The sequence below is a fragment of the Tachysurus fulvidraco genome, chromosome 3 (assembly GCF_022655615.1).
Source record: "Tachysurus fulvidraco isolate hzauxx_2018 chromosome 3, HZAU_PFXX_2.0, whole genome shotgun sequence".
NCBI classification, from domain to species: domain Eukaryota; kingdom Metazoa; phylum Chordata; class Actinopteri; order Siluriformes; family Bagridae; genus Tachysurus; species Tachysurus fulvidraco.
The window spans coordinates 19086793-19101970 of NC_062520.1; the positions used below are offsets into that span (position 1 = coordinate 19086793).

At 35.9% G+C, this 15178-nt stretch overlaps 2 protein-coding genes and 1 long non-coding RNA gene across 6 annotated transcripts; 2 read left to right on the forward strand and 1 right to left on the reverse strand.

The window, feature by feature from the left end:
- Nucleotides 1-252: 252 nt before the first annotated feature.
- On the reverse strand, nucleotides 253-6782 carry cd27 (CD27 molecule). 4 transcript variants are annotated; one of them, XM_027150040.2, is made up of 7 exons: nucleotides 6641-6782; nucleotides 6184-6346; nucleotides 4405-4534; nucleotides 3489-3617; nucleotides 2300-2527; nucleotides 1956-1999; nucleotides 253-1822 (listed from the first exon to the last, which is right to left on the reverse strand). In XM_027150040.2, exons 2-7 carry the CDS (start codon nucleotides 6184-6186, stop codon nucleotides 1631-1633), a joined length of 726 nt encoding a protein of 241 aa, XP_027005841.1. In that variant the 5' UTR covers nucleotides 6187-6346; nucleotides 6641-6782; the 3' UTR covers nucleotides 253-1630. The 4 variants fall into 4 exon arrangements, with proteins under 4 accessions (XP_027005841.1, XP_047667721.1, XP_047667723.1 ...); XM_047811765.1 differs by having other exon boundaries at nucleotides 1312-1822; nucleotides 1956-1996; XM_047811767.1 differs by having other exon boundaries at nucleotides 1312-1822; nucleotides 1956-2066.
- On the forward strand, nucleotides 4426-7900 carry LOC125140910. Its single transcript, XR_007140231.1, has 4 exons — nucleotides 4426-4555; nucleotides 6672-6779; nucleotides 7561-7650; nucleotides 7764-7900. It is a non-coding gene; the product is annotated as an uncharacterized LOC125140910 (long non-coding RNA).
- Nucleotides 7901-8316: 416 nt separating this feature from the next.
- tnfrsf1a (tumor necrosis factor receptor superfamily, member 1a) lies at nucleotides 8317-13989 on the forward strand. Its single transcript, XM_027150033.2, has 10 exons — nucleotides 8317-8469; nucleotides 8929-9031; nucleotides 9176-9287; nucleotides 10040-10174; nucleotides 10276-10425; nucleotides 10703-10784; nucleotides 11598-11662; nucleotides 12140-12294; nucleotides 12386-12488; nucleotides 12632-13989. Exons 2-10 carry the CDS (start codon nucleotides 8966-8968, stop codon nucleotides 12937-12939), a joined length of 1176 nt encoding a protein of 391 aa, XP_027005834.1. The 5' UTR covers nucleotides 8317-8469; nucleotides 8929-8965; the 3' UTR covers nucleotides 12940-13989.
- The last annotated feature ends 1189 nt before the right edge of the window (nucleotides 13990-15178 follow it).

A 15178-nucleotide genomic window follows, 5' to 3' on the forward strand; every position in this document is an offset into this window, starting at 1 on the left:
ATATGCCATCTAACATCCATGTTCTAGCCAGACGTGGCATATTCTTTACTTTTTTGATTGTCTTGTTTTTATTGTAAATGGTGGTTTCATCCTAGAACATCTTAGAACACTGGGTCATATTCAATTTGATGCTGATTCATTAAGCCATTGTTTAGAGATCGCATCTCTTCCTGTTTTCAGTAGCAGACCAAATTAACTCCAAGTGTGTTGGATTATTAATATTAGATTAAATTGCAAAAAATGTGTGGGGTGTTTATTGTCAATAAAAAAAAGTGTTGGTGAGCAGTGTCCTCACTTCCACTTAAATGACTTTGCTGTCAAATACAGTCGGCCCATCCTGCATAGCAAAGATTTTTTTCAAGGTGGATCTCGCTTTGCTTTGACCTCCATGATGACAAAACGATGTGCAAAATTTGTAGGGTAATAAGTGGAAAAAAAACAACAACAGCTGTTTGGTTAAAACTCAAATAGGCCAACTTCCTGTAAAAATACACCAATTTGTAAATTATAGCACCCCCTAAAGTTACATTTATAAAACCTCTAGGAGTCAGTTATGTCATCGTCTTTCGCGTGCAACTTGTGGCCAACATCTGATGATTGCCACGATATGCCATCACTTTATATTTTGGAGACTTTACTAAAAACTTCTTTGCATAAATTTGAATAAGAATCCTGAAATTGGCATGACCCAAAGAATCAGCTCAGAGAAGTGACATTTCTTTGATGCTGGTTTTCAGAGTTAATAGTGCAAACTTATTTCAAACTTTGCCTTGTTGGCGAAATTAGAGTGCTTTTTCATAAAAAGCTTTTTCTGTGGCCTTCCATAGATGTTACTTCCACCCATGTGAAAGTAATTTTCTTCCTCTTCTTATTAAAAATAGAAGAAATATAAAAAGAAGAAGAAAACAAATACATTAATATGTCTTATGTCTATACTTCTGTACAAAGTTTAAAGATGGCCACAATGTGTTTTATTTGCCTTGAATTAAACTTCCCTTGTTTTAGCCAATTCCTATCTAGTAAAAACAACTATATATACAAACAACAATCCTAAAAATCCTAAATATGTAGACAGTAAGCCTTCCAAAAAATAGAAACAAATTCTGAGGTTCTCACCAATGTGAATATGATTAAAACATATAAAAAAAAAACAATCCATTAGCACAAACAACCCAATTCCACTATTTTAAAAAATGAACTGTTCATCTTCAATAGCCATAAAACCAGAACCTATTGTGGAAAAACTGGGTTTGAGGCAAGACTACACCCTGGATGGGACTCCAGTTTATTGTAGGGTACGATGCACACACACACACACACACACACACACACACACACACACACACACACACACACACACACACACACACACACACACACACACACACACACACACACACACACACACACACAAACACGAACACAATGCCTTCACAAATAGATTGAACTCTGTGCCACCTCCTTTTTTAAAATGTGATATTAAATTAGATATAAACCCCAGTTTCCATGGAACATTAAGTAGTTTAAATGTGATATAGTGGAATTTATTTTTCCTCCTCTCTCAGTATCCCAATTGTGGCAGGATGAGTTTGTCTCTCGCTCCTCCCTGCACAAGCTATTTTCTAAGACTTTAGAGTGAATAGTCAATCCACACTCTTATGTGCCTTTTCCTGCCTCGTCGTCGCCGCTTCCTGCTGTCTCCTTCAGACCTCTTCTTGCCAGTCTTTGTGTCCGCACATCTCCTGTACTGGCATCGGCACTTCTTCATCCACTGTGCACTGACTGGATTCAATGGAAGTTTTCTCTGACCGCCAAAAACAACCTAGAATGTAATTAGACAGTTTGTAAAATACTGCAGACAGTCAACTAGATGACTAAGAAAAATAACTTAACTTTGCTTATAATAAGGTTATATATATTGTAAGTCGTTTGAATTAAAGGTGATTGTTACTGACCAGCTGTAGCCAACATGATCCATCCATATGCAGGTGTGGTTCTGCTGATGAGAATGAAACAGGTAAGCAGAATGCACACACAACACAGACTCAGAGTAATCCACACAATGTCTGTGAGAGATCGAACAACAGTGAGTGGGAGAAAAGAGAAAGAGAGAAAGAATAAGTCAACATTGTAAACTTCTATTTGTTTTACTGTATATATAGTACAAGTATATGTGAAGGAGGTTGCTATGGACATTTTGTTGTAAACTGAAAGCCAGTATATGTAATGTGCATGGTGATGGTCTTAACTCTGTGTGTATTTATAGGTGTTGTAAGTTATATTGCATAGTGATGCTCACCTTGGGACAGAGTTTGCTGAGGTTTTTTGGTACTTGAGGTTACTGTTGGTGTTGTTGTTGTTGGCGTTGTTGTTGTTGGCGTTGTTGTTGTTGGCGATGTTGTTGTTGGTGTTGTCGGTTCTGGGATTTTCTCACAATCTGTACAGGAATTACCGCTGCATTGATATCCCCTCTCACAGCCACACACCGCATTAGAGATTTTAGAGCAGTTCACCTTATACACCATGTCTAGAGTAAACATATAAAACACATGTAGTTGCATTAGTAACTGAACCTATGCTAATCATCATTCAAGAAGACTACAAACCTAAATACCATAAAATATCTAGACTACGCTTTAATCCATGGTTATAACTGTTGTTTTGAAAATCTACCTTAGATTTACAGAGATCAGGCTAAATTAAAAAAAAGTTTAGATGAACTATACAATATCTAAGCAGAGAGTGTATAAAAATCTTTCAATAAATATAGAAATGATCATCTGTGTTAGCTAGAACTTATCAAACCTTTTATACTTTTCAATAAAATATACATATATCTATAATCATCTCTGTGAAAGTGTTGGTTAATCTCACACGATATTAAAGGCCATCTAATTGTGCTGAGGTTCTGTTAGGCTGTTTTTCAAAAAACTGTTAGCTTAAACAGTTTTTTTGATTTTTAGCCAATAAGCTTTATGCCTGTATGACTCAATGTTTTCAGTTTGAGCCTTAGCCCCCAATTACTATCAGAAGAAACCCACCAGGCTGAATTAGGGGAAACCCCTGTCCTTGTGTTCCTGTCATTTCAGCATTAAAATGTAACATTTCAGACTTTTCATATGATTAATTTGATATTTCAGAGAACTGATATGACATTTGCTCTACTGTTGATATGGTATACCAATAATCCATTGACCTGTTCATCTCCTGTAACTGAATCATCCTGGTCAGGATCAGTGTGGATCTGAACCTTCCTAACCTGGGAATGTTGGGTGTGAGGTACCACAGGGCACCACACACATACACACACACACACACACTCACACACACACACACACACACACACACACAGAGACACACACACACACACACACACACACACACACACACACACACACACACACACACACACACACACACACACACACACACACACACACACACACACATTCAAGCATGCCAAAATGATAAATCTCCTAAAGACCTACTTTCTTTGGTGCATTGAGTGCATCTTTTGCATTCCATTTCTCTGCTGCATTCATCCATGTAGAAGTCAGGACTGCATGGTTTACACACTGTCTCAGATTCTTTTGTACATCCCTTCTCCATGCGTTGACCTACACACAGAGACAAAGGTTGTGATCATATTCATTTAATTGTAAGAGGTTATGTCAGATAGTCACAGAATGTGGTTTGCTGGTGTGACATATTAGTAAAGATGTGTCAATAAAGGTGTGTGTCAGTATCAAGTACGGCAGTTACAGTTAGAAGACCAAGTCATAATTTTCAAGAAAGGAATGTGTCATCAACAACTGACTTTTTAAGATTCGATTCAAAAGGACTCATTACTCATTGCAGGTAATGTTTTCTCTGTGATTATTAACATGATGTTCATTTACCTTTTATATAATATTAATGATAATCTATTAGTAATTGGCCCATATATTAACACTTTGTTATCATCACCTGTACATTTAATCTGTATTTTTATGAAGTGTGTGTTTTTATGTCTTTCCAGGTTCATATTGTTTGTATTTTAAAAATATTAATCAATGTTCCATTTTAACCAATGACAAAAAATGTCACAAACATTAGGGAACATCTAGACTAGACAGATCATTTCCTTATGAAATAATATAATCATTATATAAACTGTTTATAATCAATTATAAACTGATCATCCTATTTACATATCTACGCTGTGTATAGCTTAACTTTTACACACAGACCGTCATAAAACAGCTAAATGTGCTCAGAGCCCATACGTGAAAACTAATTTAAATGTTTTATCTGTTTACATTCTATTGAAAAAGATCTGAATACTGGTTAAAATAATTGTATATAATAAAAAAAGACTCTAAAATGCCTTAACCATTTCATGTGAAAACTCTAATGGTGTTTTACCTGGTTCACATTTCATGCAGCATTTAAAACCATCTCTTGTATATGGATATTGCCTATAAGTGTCACACTCCTGTGGATGGACATGGCAGAAGAAGTGGATCAGAAGAAAACCACCCCACAAGATCAGCATCTGGTTGATTGAAAATCAGAGGTATGGATCAACAGTTAAGAAATAATTGCTTTAAAATATATTCATGTTCATTTTCTGTAAAGATGTAAAAAAAAATGCATATATTCATATTTACCACTTCAATTAATATAATTCTATACTAAAGTAGTAAAAGCTGATTCACAAAGCACAAAGATGCTTATATTTAAGATCCAGTATTAATACATTTGAGCTGATCTAAAAATTTTTTACTACAAAAAAGGTAATACAAAACATCAGAAAAAATGTATCCAAGAATCTCTTCTAGAAGCCCAATACATTAAAACACATGTTTAACTTTACTCAATTTAACTTATAAATATAATTTGCTTGATGTAATGAAACAATTACAACATAATGACATATATATTGTAATAATCCTCCTCTAGCTATTCAGTATTAAATCAGTCAATGCAGTACCTTAAGATGAGAGAGTAGCAGACGATTGAGGTATGTATGAGAAGGACCCCCAGAAGCTTCTGAACATGAAGTTATAAGTGGCCTTGTCACACATAAATGTCACACATGACTAATATTTAAACTCTTACGTTACGTTGAGCGACCCCCAATGCACGATTCTGCACACTCGCAAGCTCCTTAACCTGCTTTCCTCCTTCACTGTTTCCATTAACATCTTGATGTTTAACTGATTCCAAAACAATAACCACCTTAAACTCTCTCTCTCTCTCTCTCTCTCTCTCTCTCTCTCTCTCTCTCTCTCTCTCTCCTCTCTGTCATACACACACACACACACACACACACACACACATACAAACCCACACAAGCACACACATACACACACACACACACACACAGACACACACACACACACACACACAAACACATATACACACAAACCCACACACACACATATATGTACACACACACACACACACACACACACACACACACACACACACACACACACACACACACACACACACACACACACACACACACACACACACACACACACACACACACACACATACATACATACATACATACATACATACATACATACATACATACATACATACATACATGTATACAATTTAATTCATACTGTAAATTAAGGGCAGGTCCATTAAGGTCAGACCTTTGGCAGCTGACAGTCACATTTCACTCTTCTGTTCTTTTCTTGCTGCATAGTAAACTAATAACACAACCTAGTCTTCACTCTTTCAGGTCTCTGTGTTCATATAATTCAGGCCACAAAATGAGAAACGGCTCCCCACCCTGCACAATTACGGTCTCTGTGACCATTTAAATCATATCTGTACCAAAGCTAGACTGAATCAGCTTTCTAAATTTCTCTCAGTCTCTCTCATACACACGCACACACACGTTTCTCTAACAGACATTGTGAGAACTTTTTTGTGTGTAATTATTAATGCCACAGTTTTAGATATTTAGATATAGTTTTTTTTACTAAACTAGTTTTTAACTAAAGAAAAGAAACAAGAACAAAAAGAAAAGGGAGGAAAACAAAAAAACGTGTCTGCACAAGGTCAAAACCGGTCATATTCCTATCCTATGCTTAGTCATTATTTGGTGCATTAAATTAGGTTATGTTTGTATTTTTCAATGTTGAACATTTTAGAAATGTAATGTGTGTAATATAGCTTCACCATCTGTATATCTTTATAGTACAGTGTTACAGGAAGGATCTTTGGAAGGAGGTTTGGATGTAGGCAGTGGGAGTGAAGGAGTGCAGACTCCTCTGATTACTGCAGTCTGAAAGTTGTGCATGTTCAATGTTTTGTTTTTGAACATCACAGCGTGTCAACTGTCCTATAGGAGGGCATATAAAACAATCAGTAATTGGAAATGCAAAGTAAAATACCTCATGTTTTTAATTTCAAAAACATAAAACTTATTTTCAGCACTGGGCAGATGTTCTCGTCCAGAGTAACTTACAGAAGTGCTTTTGAAGTCTCTATCAATAAATATATATGAATACCATCAGTGTAAACTCTGTTGTAATAGGTAATAGAATAATTTCTAATTAGGAAATTAAGTAATGAATGTAATTAAAGTAATTAAGAAAAGCACAAAGACAAGTTTTTTGAGTGCTAGATATTTCACCTTGATGAATGCCTTCTTCCTTGTACCCGAGATGGTGAGACCAGCGAGCAGTACGGGATGGACAAAGCTGGTGTGGAGCAGAGCATCATACAAAGAGTAAATGAATTCAGGATCAAACTGGACATCCTGGAGCTGTGAGGTGACTACAAACTTGTTTAATTTTAAAAAGGCTGAAACATAAAATAAATATTTTGAACAAGTTATCATCAGCCAAAATTTAAAATGACTACCCTCTGAATGTTTTATAGAATAGACAAATCCACCCACTACATTAATGATTGAGTTATGTTACACTGATCAAGTTTTTCTTTCTAATTCTCTACTTGCACTCAGCACACAGAGGAAGTGGGAAAAAAAACTTCAAGATGTGACCTTTTTAATCAAGGAAGTTGTTTTTTATCATAGATCTAAGCTCACACGAGCTCAAATGCACAGAAAGAACAGCACAAAACAGCAGCAAAATACCACATGGAATAAAGAAAAGAAAGAAAATAGTGCTTATTATTTTATATCTATATTATTATAGATTGCATGTTAACATCATCATGTGAAAATTGTGCAAAGAATTGGCCAAACCATTACTATACATCGCACAGTATTTATTATCATGAAAAGCTAACATTGAATTCATGCACTTTAACTGATATCATGTAATCTGTTATTATTCCCAGGTTGAAAAAAAAATTATGATAAAAACTTAACAAATAAAAAAATAAAAAAAAAACACCAAGTTCAAAAGCTTCATACTTGACTTTGAGTAATTAATCAAACCCTAGCAAAACAGTTATATATAGTTTTGCCTTGGCCTCCAAATTCCCCACATTTCAAGCCAATCGATGTCTGTGGGACGTCCGAGCCAAGTCCAACCCACATACGCGTTGTCATGCTCCTCAAACCATTTCTAAAAAAATTTTTTGCAGTGTGGAAGAGCACATTATCCTGCTGAAAGAGGCCACTGACATTATAGAATACATTTACCACGAAGAGCTGCAACAATATTTAGTCCCCAAGTAAGTAATGATTCGTCCAGGTTTGCCGCCGCATACACAGTAAGAGTGACAGTAGTGCTTTGACACCTTTCTATCTGCATTACATTTCTATCACCTTTCTATCTGCATTACAGAAGCTCTTCTGTGAAATCAGGCCAGACTGGATGTCCTTATCTCCCTACATGCATAAATAATCCTCGCACACACACGATTCTGTTGCCAGTTTACCGCTTGTCCTTCCCCCTGACCACTTTTTGTGGAACACCCCCAGATCTGCTGTACACCACCTTTTGACAGGTGTCTGACTAACAAGATCATCTTCTCAGGTGTTTTTAATGTTATCTCTGATCAGTTCATATTTTATGATGTATCTATAGATGAACACACATGTTTGAATGAAGAGTATAGAGAAATGTGATACAGTTGGTGCAATATTTATTTAATTATATATCTATTTATTTTTTTATTTTTTTAGCTCTTCTGAATCTGCTCCCTAAAGAAAAAGGTTGTAATCGTTAAAAAGTGTGTAGCAAGCACAGCTCTCCAATCCACCATTAGATATAATTCCAGAGTTAAGACATACTGTAACAGCACTGAATTGGCTCACATTTCATTGGTTGACACTGAAAGCCAGAGATTGAGGGGAAAAGCGCGTGCACGTGACGCAGTTTCTCGGTAAAGCCAACCTTCCTTTTTTCTCGAAGAAGAAATGGACTAACTCGATTCTTACCTCGATTTTTCTTCTTACTTTTTTAAATTAACACCTGCCTCTCTCCAATACTCATGACTTCGGCAGAGCTTTGTGTTGTGGAATCCGGCTGATGAACTCTTCTGTGTTCAGTAAGTTCGACTTCGCCGCAGTCACGGAAACTTTTAGATCAGTATCGCTGGTTGTGGGCGGCGGATTGATATAGAAAGTTAAAAAAAAAGGTGGAAAAAAACCACCACAGAACATTTTATATCGTTTGCGACTTAGTTTATAACGTCAAAGACAAATATAGGCACAAAAAAGAAACAGCAGCGGGTTTGTGACGGTTAATTAAATCAGCTTTATAAAGAGACAGACACACTATATAGAGCTCCTGTAAATGTCGCGTTTCCTCGAAAATGTTCAGCCTCAAAGGCCTTCAGGAGAAAAAAAGGAAGTTGTCGCGACTTTGAACAGAGTTTGTCTCTAATTTCATTTACATATTCAAATAAATTAGTTTGAAGTCAAATCATGAACAGTCAGTTTTAATCGATTGAGAAGGTTGTGTTTAATGACATGGTCCCTTCTGGTACTTGTTCTCTTCTGCTCAGGGTTGTAATGGAGTGAAACTAAGTACCAAATGCCAACATGGAGAGGAGGCACCACCTTGGGGAATGGAAAAGGATTTGTGTGCCATGCATCTTGTTTCTGCTGGTAGGAAATGCCTCTAGCTGAGATAAATATAACACACACTGTTTGTATGGTTTAAAGATTCACTCATACATAGTGAGTTTTCTTATCAATCGTTCATGATAAATTCAAGTGTACATAACCTGTCCCTTGTTTTGTTTACACCAGGCTGGTATAAGGCAATGTGATCTCACAGAAGAGCAGAACATTAACAAAACGGTGTCGTGTCAAGAGAATGAATACCTGAATACTGAGTTCTGCTGTGATAAGTGTCCACCAGGTAAGCCCCAAGTGTTCAGATATCTTCACTGATTTCTTTCAGTAGGAAGGTCCCTCTCTCTCTCTCTCTCTCTCTCTCTCTCTCTCTCTCTCTCTCTCTCTCTCTCTCTCTCTCTCTCTCTCATATATATATATATATATGTGTGTGTGTGTATTGTGTATGTGTATGTATATATGTAATCATCCTAATGATTGCTTAGAAGGTAGAGCTGAATGATATGGAAAAAACTGCAATACTTTAATATACTTTCATAATATACGATATGGGGCACGGTGGCTTAGTGGGTTGCACGTTCGCCTCACACCTCCAGGGTTGGGGGTTCGAATCCTCGTGCCTCGGGGGTTTCCTCCGGGTACTCCGGTTTCCTCCCCCGGTCCAAAGACATGCATGGTAGGTTGATTGGCATCTCTGGAAAATTGCCCGTAGTGTGTGAGTGATTGAGAGTGTGTGTGCCCTATGATGGGTTGGCACTCCGTCCAGGGTGTATCCTGCCTTGATGCCCATTGATGCCTGAGATAGACACAGGGCTCCCCGTGACCCGAGAAGTTCGGATAAGCGGTAGAAAATGAATGAATGAATGAATATACGATATATACGATATATGTTCGCACAATACTTACAATTTATTGATGACCTTACCTGTTATATATATTCAGAAAATTTTACTGTGGTCTAATGAATACACACTATTCTATTATGAATTCCATTATGAATTCTGTTATGAATTAAACCCTCTATTTTTTTGTTTACAGGATTTAAACTAAAGCAGAAATGCTTAGGAGAGGGCAGGAGGTCAGTCTGTGAGAAATGCAGAGACGGAACATATCAGGACCACGCAAACCATTTCTCAAACTGCTTCTCATGCCGTAAAGCATGCGATTCAACTTGTAATTAGATTTTTGTCCATATCTTTATAGCTATGTTTGTTCAGCGATGCTTTAAAAAAGTGACTAACATTTTATTCCTTTTTTTTACTCTATTCTGACAGCTAAGGAAATTGAGATAGAACCATGCACGCATAAGAAAGACAGAATATGTGGCTGTGAGGCAGGATACTACAAAAATGTAATAAATGAAATTACCATGTCATGTGATCCCTGTCGAAAGTGTGGAGATGGTGAAAGGGAGATCAGGCCATGTAAGACTTTCTTCTGTCTTTCTCACCCACTCTCTCTCTCTCTGTGTGTGTGTGTGTGTATGTGTATATATATATATATATATATATATATATATATATATATATATATATATATATATATATATATATATATATATATAATCTTGCTGTACCCTCGTTGCTCTTTCTTTTGCTGTGTATATAACACATACCTCCTTAGAGATCCATCAGGTATATAGTATCTGATTGCTGCATTTTATTGTTATCATTCAAAATGACAACCCCGTGTTTTAATCAGGTGAAGGGGAGAGGAACACTGAGTGTGAATGTAAAGACAACCATTACCGTGTAGCTAAAGGAATCTGTGCACAGTGTACAAAGTAAGTATTATTATGTACTGTGAGGCATTTGGTTTGATTGTGAAGTAATGTAGTGATACTATAAAGCATATGGGATTTCATTTCAGAATCATTTGAATTTTGTAGCCACAAATTCCTTTACATATTATATTAACCGTTCTAATTTCAGCTTGAATCAGTGATTATTAAGGCAGGAAACCTTTTTTTAATATTTAGCAAATATTCTAGCAGCTGTCAGGGAAAAAAAACCTCTGGTCTCTATGCTGTCCTCTATGACCTCTATGAGTTATGTTAATAATATTAAAACATATGATGTGTAAAAATCAATTCTGACAAATTCTGACAAAATTGATCAATTGAGAAAAAAAACAACGAACAAAATAAAAGCATGTAATTTCTTTTTAGAAAAAAAATCAGTTTGCGATTTTAGTTAAAAAAAAACAACAAAACAATACTGGTGTTCTAGTCTAGGCATGTGTTTTGGGTGTTTAGAGAGAACCCTGAATGGATATTCTATATGATCTTAATCTATTTATGTCTGTAAGACATGTGGCATCATTAAATTGGGCTTTTACTTCTGTTATGGGTGAATTTACAATAGCAGCATTATGGGAACAGTAATGTGATCTAACAGTGATTAATACAGATGTGATTAATACAAACTTTATATGTTTAACTCCTAAGAATTAAATTTAACTGGCAAGACCAGATTGTTTCTTGATTCACCAGTATTCCATGCAATTATTTACAAAAAATGTAGAAAAGAAAAATAATAACATGTTTAATGATTTATAATATGAGTGGTGGTTCTGAAAAACATTTGCTCTTTTCCAGCTGCAGTTCTAAGTGTAGAGGGCTGTGCCGAGAAAATCCCACTATGAGCCCAACAACAGCTCCAGGTCTGATACACGTGTGTGTGTGTGTGTGTGTGTGTGTGTGTGTGTGTGTGTGTGTGTGTGTGTGTGTGTGTGTGTGTGTGTGTGTGTGTGTGTGTGCATGCATGTATTAGTGAAATTCTGATCTTACTCTGTATTGTATACAGAAGTATGGTATAAAGTCATATTTTTATTTCAGCAATATAAGTTGGAAATGTTTCAAATCATTGTGTCGCTCATTTCAAAGTAAGCATGACTCAGACGTTTAAAGGCAATTCAAACTTCAGACAGACATAAATGAAAAATCAGGGAACTTCCCTAAAAAACACAAGCTGTCACAAAACGTGCTTAATGCCTTACTTGCTTAGTCATTATTTGAAATGCTGATAAAGCTGTAGCTCCCCTAAGGTGTCTTATTATTGAAGAATTCTTTTCATAATTATATGATTCATTTCTTTTAAAACTAAAATGTCACTTGTATGCACATTATTTCACTTCTAGGTCTTCCTTTACATGCAGCATTCATGCTGTTTGTATTCATGGTAATTAGTAGTTTGGTTTGCTTTATAATTATTGGAGTCAAATACTTGAAGAGGATTCAAACTCTGTACAGACAATCATCTAAGACAAGTGACCCAGAGAAGCAAGTGGGACAGGTAGTGTAGTGTAAAAGTTTATAATATTTGGGATTCTAATGTGTAATATTGTGATATTTCTGTGTATGAGCTGTTTATTTCTTGTCTGCAGACTGAAACAACTAAATGCGTACAAGCCAAAGAAGTTGAACAAGGCCTGTTAGCAGGTCAACCAGAGCCTGTGCTACCTGATTGTGTTCCAACAGAGATCAAAAGTATGTGTGATTGATTGTGTGTTATTTGTTATTACTAGCCTGCAGTCTTATTAACAATATTATTATTACTATTATTGTAGGTTGTGTTGTTTTAATTACACCCACTTTGCCTCTGTTTCTCATTCTATTTCTCCTTTTTGTAGCTCACGAGTTTATTTACTTTGTGCTGGGCCTTGTCCCAGTCAACCGCTTTAAGGAACTGGTGCGTCGCCTAGACGTCTCTGAGCAGGACATCGGCAGGGCAGAAAGAGATAACCGGGCATTTGCTGATGCCCAGTACCAGATGATGATGGTTTGGGTTGAAAGTGGTACTAGAGGAGGAAAAAACATCCTGCCATTCACACTCCTTCAGGAATGTGTGAACACACTGAAGGATATGAATTTGACCACTTGTGCAGAAACAATAGAGGACAAGTATGCCTCTAAAAAGACATCATTATCTTATTTTTAATTTAAATCAAGTATGGATACACAGCAATTTCGAATATTTCAAAATCTTACGAAATATTTCACAATATTTTCAAGCTGAGTGCAAACTATTATAGCAGTGGTGTGTAACTCATTTAGTCTTTTTAAATAGCATTATGGCTGTATTGCAGAGTTCCTAGGTTGAGTGAATCTACTGCTATAGATGCAATAAGCCTGTGATGGGCTGCTCAGTTTAGCAAAGTTTTTGTTAGTGACACAGTATTCAAGAGTGGAAATCGGACAATTTTTCAAGAAAACTGTCATCTGACTATTTTAGCCTTCTCATCTAAGCAGCTCTACATAGTACAGAACCACACTAACTCTATATGGCCATTTTGGATTTATGAGTTTACTCTTTGCAGTAGTGGTATATGTTTGTAGTATCATATACATTACATTTTATATGTACATAATGCTTTTCATCATAGATTAAAAATATACCTAAAGTGTATTCTGCATTGATAATGGTTCTAGCATTCTAAAGGTGTTCTAAATGAAACCTTTTCTGAAAGGGAATGCCTCTGTTTTACATTTGTATTAAACCTGTAGGTTTTCACAGGAGGGCAAACAAAAGAACATTGTAAGAATTTGTTCTAAGTTTGCTCATGTGCATTATTGTTGCTGTGGTAAGACAGTTCAAGAAGACACTTTGTTGTTGTGCTAAATTTCAATTTATATTTTGGCAGCAAATTCTAAAGAAAATCAATACGCTATTTAGGGTGTGTATGTGTTATTTTATGTTTTTTTTCTTCTTCTGCTTCCTTTCTCTTTCAGTTGCTGCTTTAGTTATACAGCTTGTAAGGCAAAATTAAATCAGCATTATACCTAAGAGTTTTGAAAATATTATGTAATGATTTGCATATATTTTATAATGATTAGCATATCATGTTCATATTATATTGCATATCATATTCATTATTAATGAGCTAATGCTTAGGTTATGGAAATTGAATGCTATGCAATTCACATTTTTTTATTGAACTTCAGCTATGTGCAGTTTTCCACTCCTTAATAAATAATTTTTAAAAAAATATTTTTAGGATGTCAACCATTTTATGTCCCATCTCCTTTCTGGCAAGAGTAATAAAACAGTTGTACACATTTACTTGTTATGTCTGAGAAGAAGCCCCCTCTTTACTGTAATTAAACAACACCCCAACAGTACCTACTGCTGAATTCCTAAATCTTGTGAACATAATCCAATAAGAAGTTCAAGAATTTCAAGTTCAGGCAATGTTGGGACTGCACTACGCCTCCATGATTGAGACCACACTCACTTTCACTATACCAGTCCAGACAAGTCCAGGCTATGAACTCAGATCAGCAGAGATGTTAATCAACTTGTAAACTTGGCCATCTTCCATGAATTCGGTACCAGGAAGAAGCTAAATCACTAAAGAGTCTTTTCAGTGTATCAAGCTTACTTCCCAGATCTTTACTAGAGGGAAACTGCTCATGTTCTTTGGTATTCGGTGCAGTGGAAGCCACCAGCTTCCTAGAGCTGAGAAGATTATTGTGTCTGTGATGTAATATGGCTTTGTTTAGTTGATTTGTGATATTAGAACTTATAAGCTCAGGAAGTAAGAAGAGTGTCTTTATATAGTGTTTACTCTTCATATCTAAGTATAATGAATGGCATGTTGTCTCTCTGCATTCCACATTGGGCACTTAAGTCTTTTATGATTTTTTGCTCCTGCTTCCTTCTACCATTCTGTCATTGGTAGTTATCATGAAACATATACAGATTGAAAACTTGATATTTTAGGCTTTGATAATTTGCTAATTAAAACATTAGGTTTCCTGGTATAGTTTAAATCTGTTCCTGTTTGCACACTGGTTGCATATTGTTCATTTCAAAGACTTTGGGTGAGTGTGTGTTAAAGAGGAATGCTGATGCTTGATCCTGATACCCTTCTGCTTCTATGGCTCATCACACCCCATGTAGTCATCTAATTTATCCTGATGCTCAATTGTTAGGAGATATCTGCATGTGCTGTTGTGGACAGTCTGTATTTACAATAACCCTGTAATAACCACCCCATATTTAGGAACACCTGAATACTTGCTCATCTATATGATATAGGTCAAGAGCTTCAGTTAATGTACATATCCAATATCAGAATGTGGAAAATGTAATACAAATAACTTTTAATATGGCATGGTTCTTGTTCAGTCAAGAACAGTTTGATTTTGAACTTAGCACTTGTTCACCAAAACAAGAC

Excerpts from the sequence above, each read along its gene's own strand:
- cd27 (XM_027150040.2), bottom strand. Across the intron at positions 3,618-4,404 it reads CTGCATGAAATGTGAACCAG|GTCAACGCATGGAGAAGGGA; the intron begins GTAAAACACCAT and ends CTCTGTGTGTAG. Across the intron at positions 2,000-2,299 it reads TCAGCAAACTCTGTCCCAAG|CAGAACCACACCTGCATATG; the intron begins GTGAGCATCACT and ends CATTCTCATCAG.
- tnfrsf1a (XM_027150033.2), top strand. The coding sequence starts at position 8,966 with ATGGAGAGGAGGCACCACCTTGGGGAATGGAAAAGGATTTGTGTGCCA. Across the intron at positions 9,032-9,175 it reads CATGCATCTTGTTTCTGCTG|GCTGGTATAAGGCAATGTGA; the intron begins GTAGGAAATGCC and ends TGTTTACACCAG. Across the intron at positions 10,426-10,702 it reads TGAAAGGGAGATCAGGCCAT|GTGAAGGGGAGAGGAACACT; the intron begins GTAAGACTTTCT and ends TGTTTTAATCAG.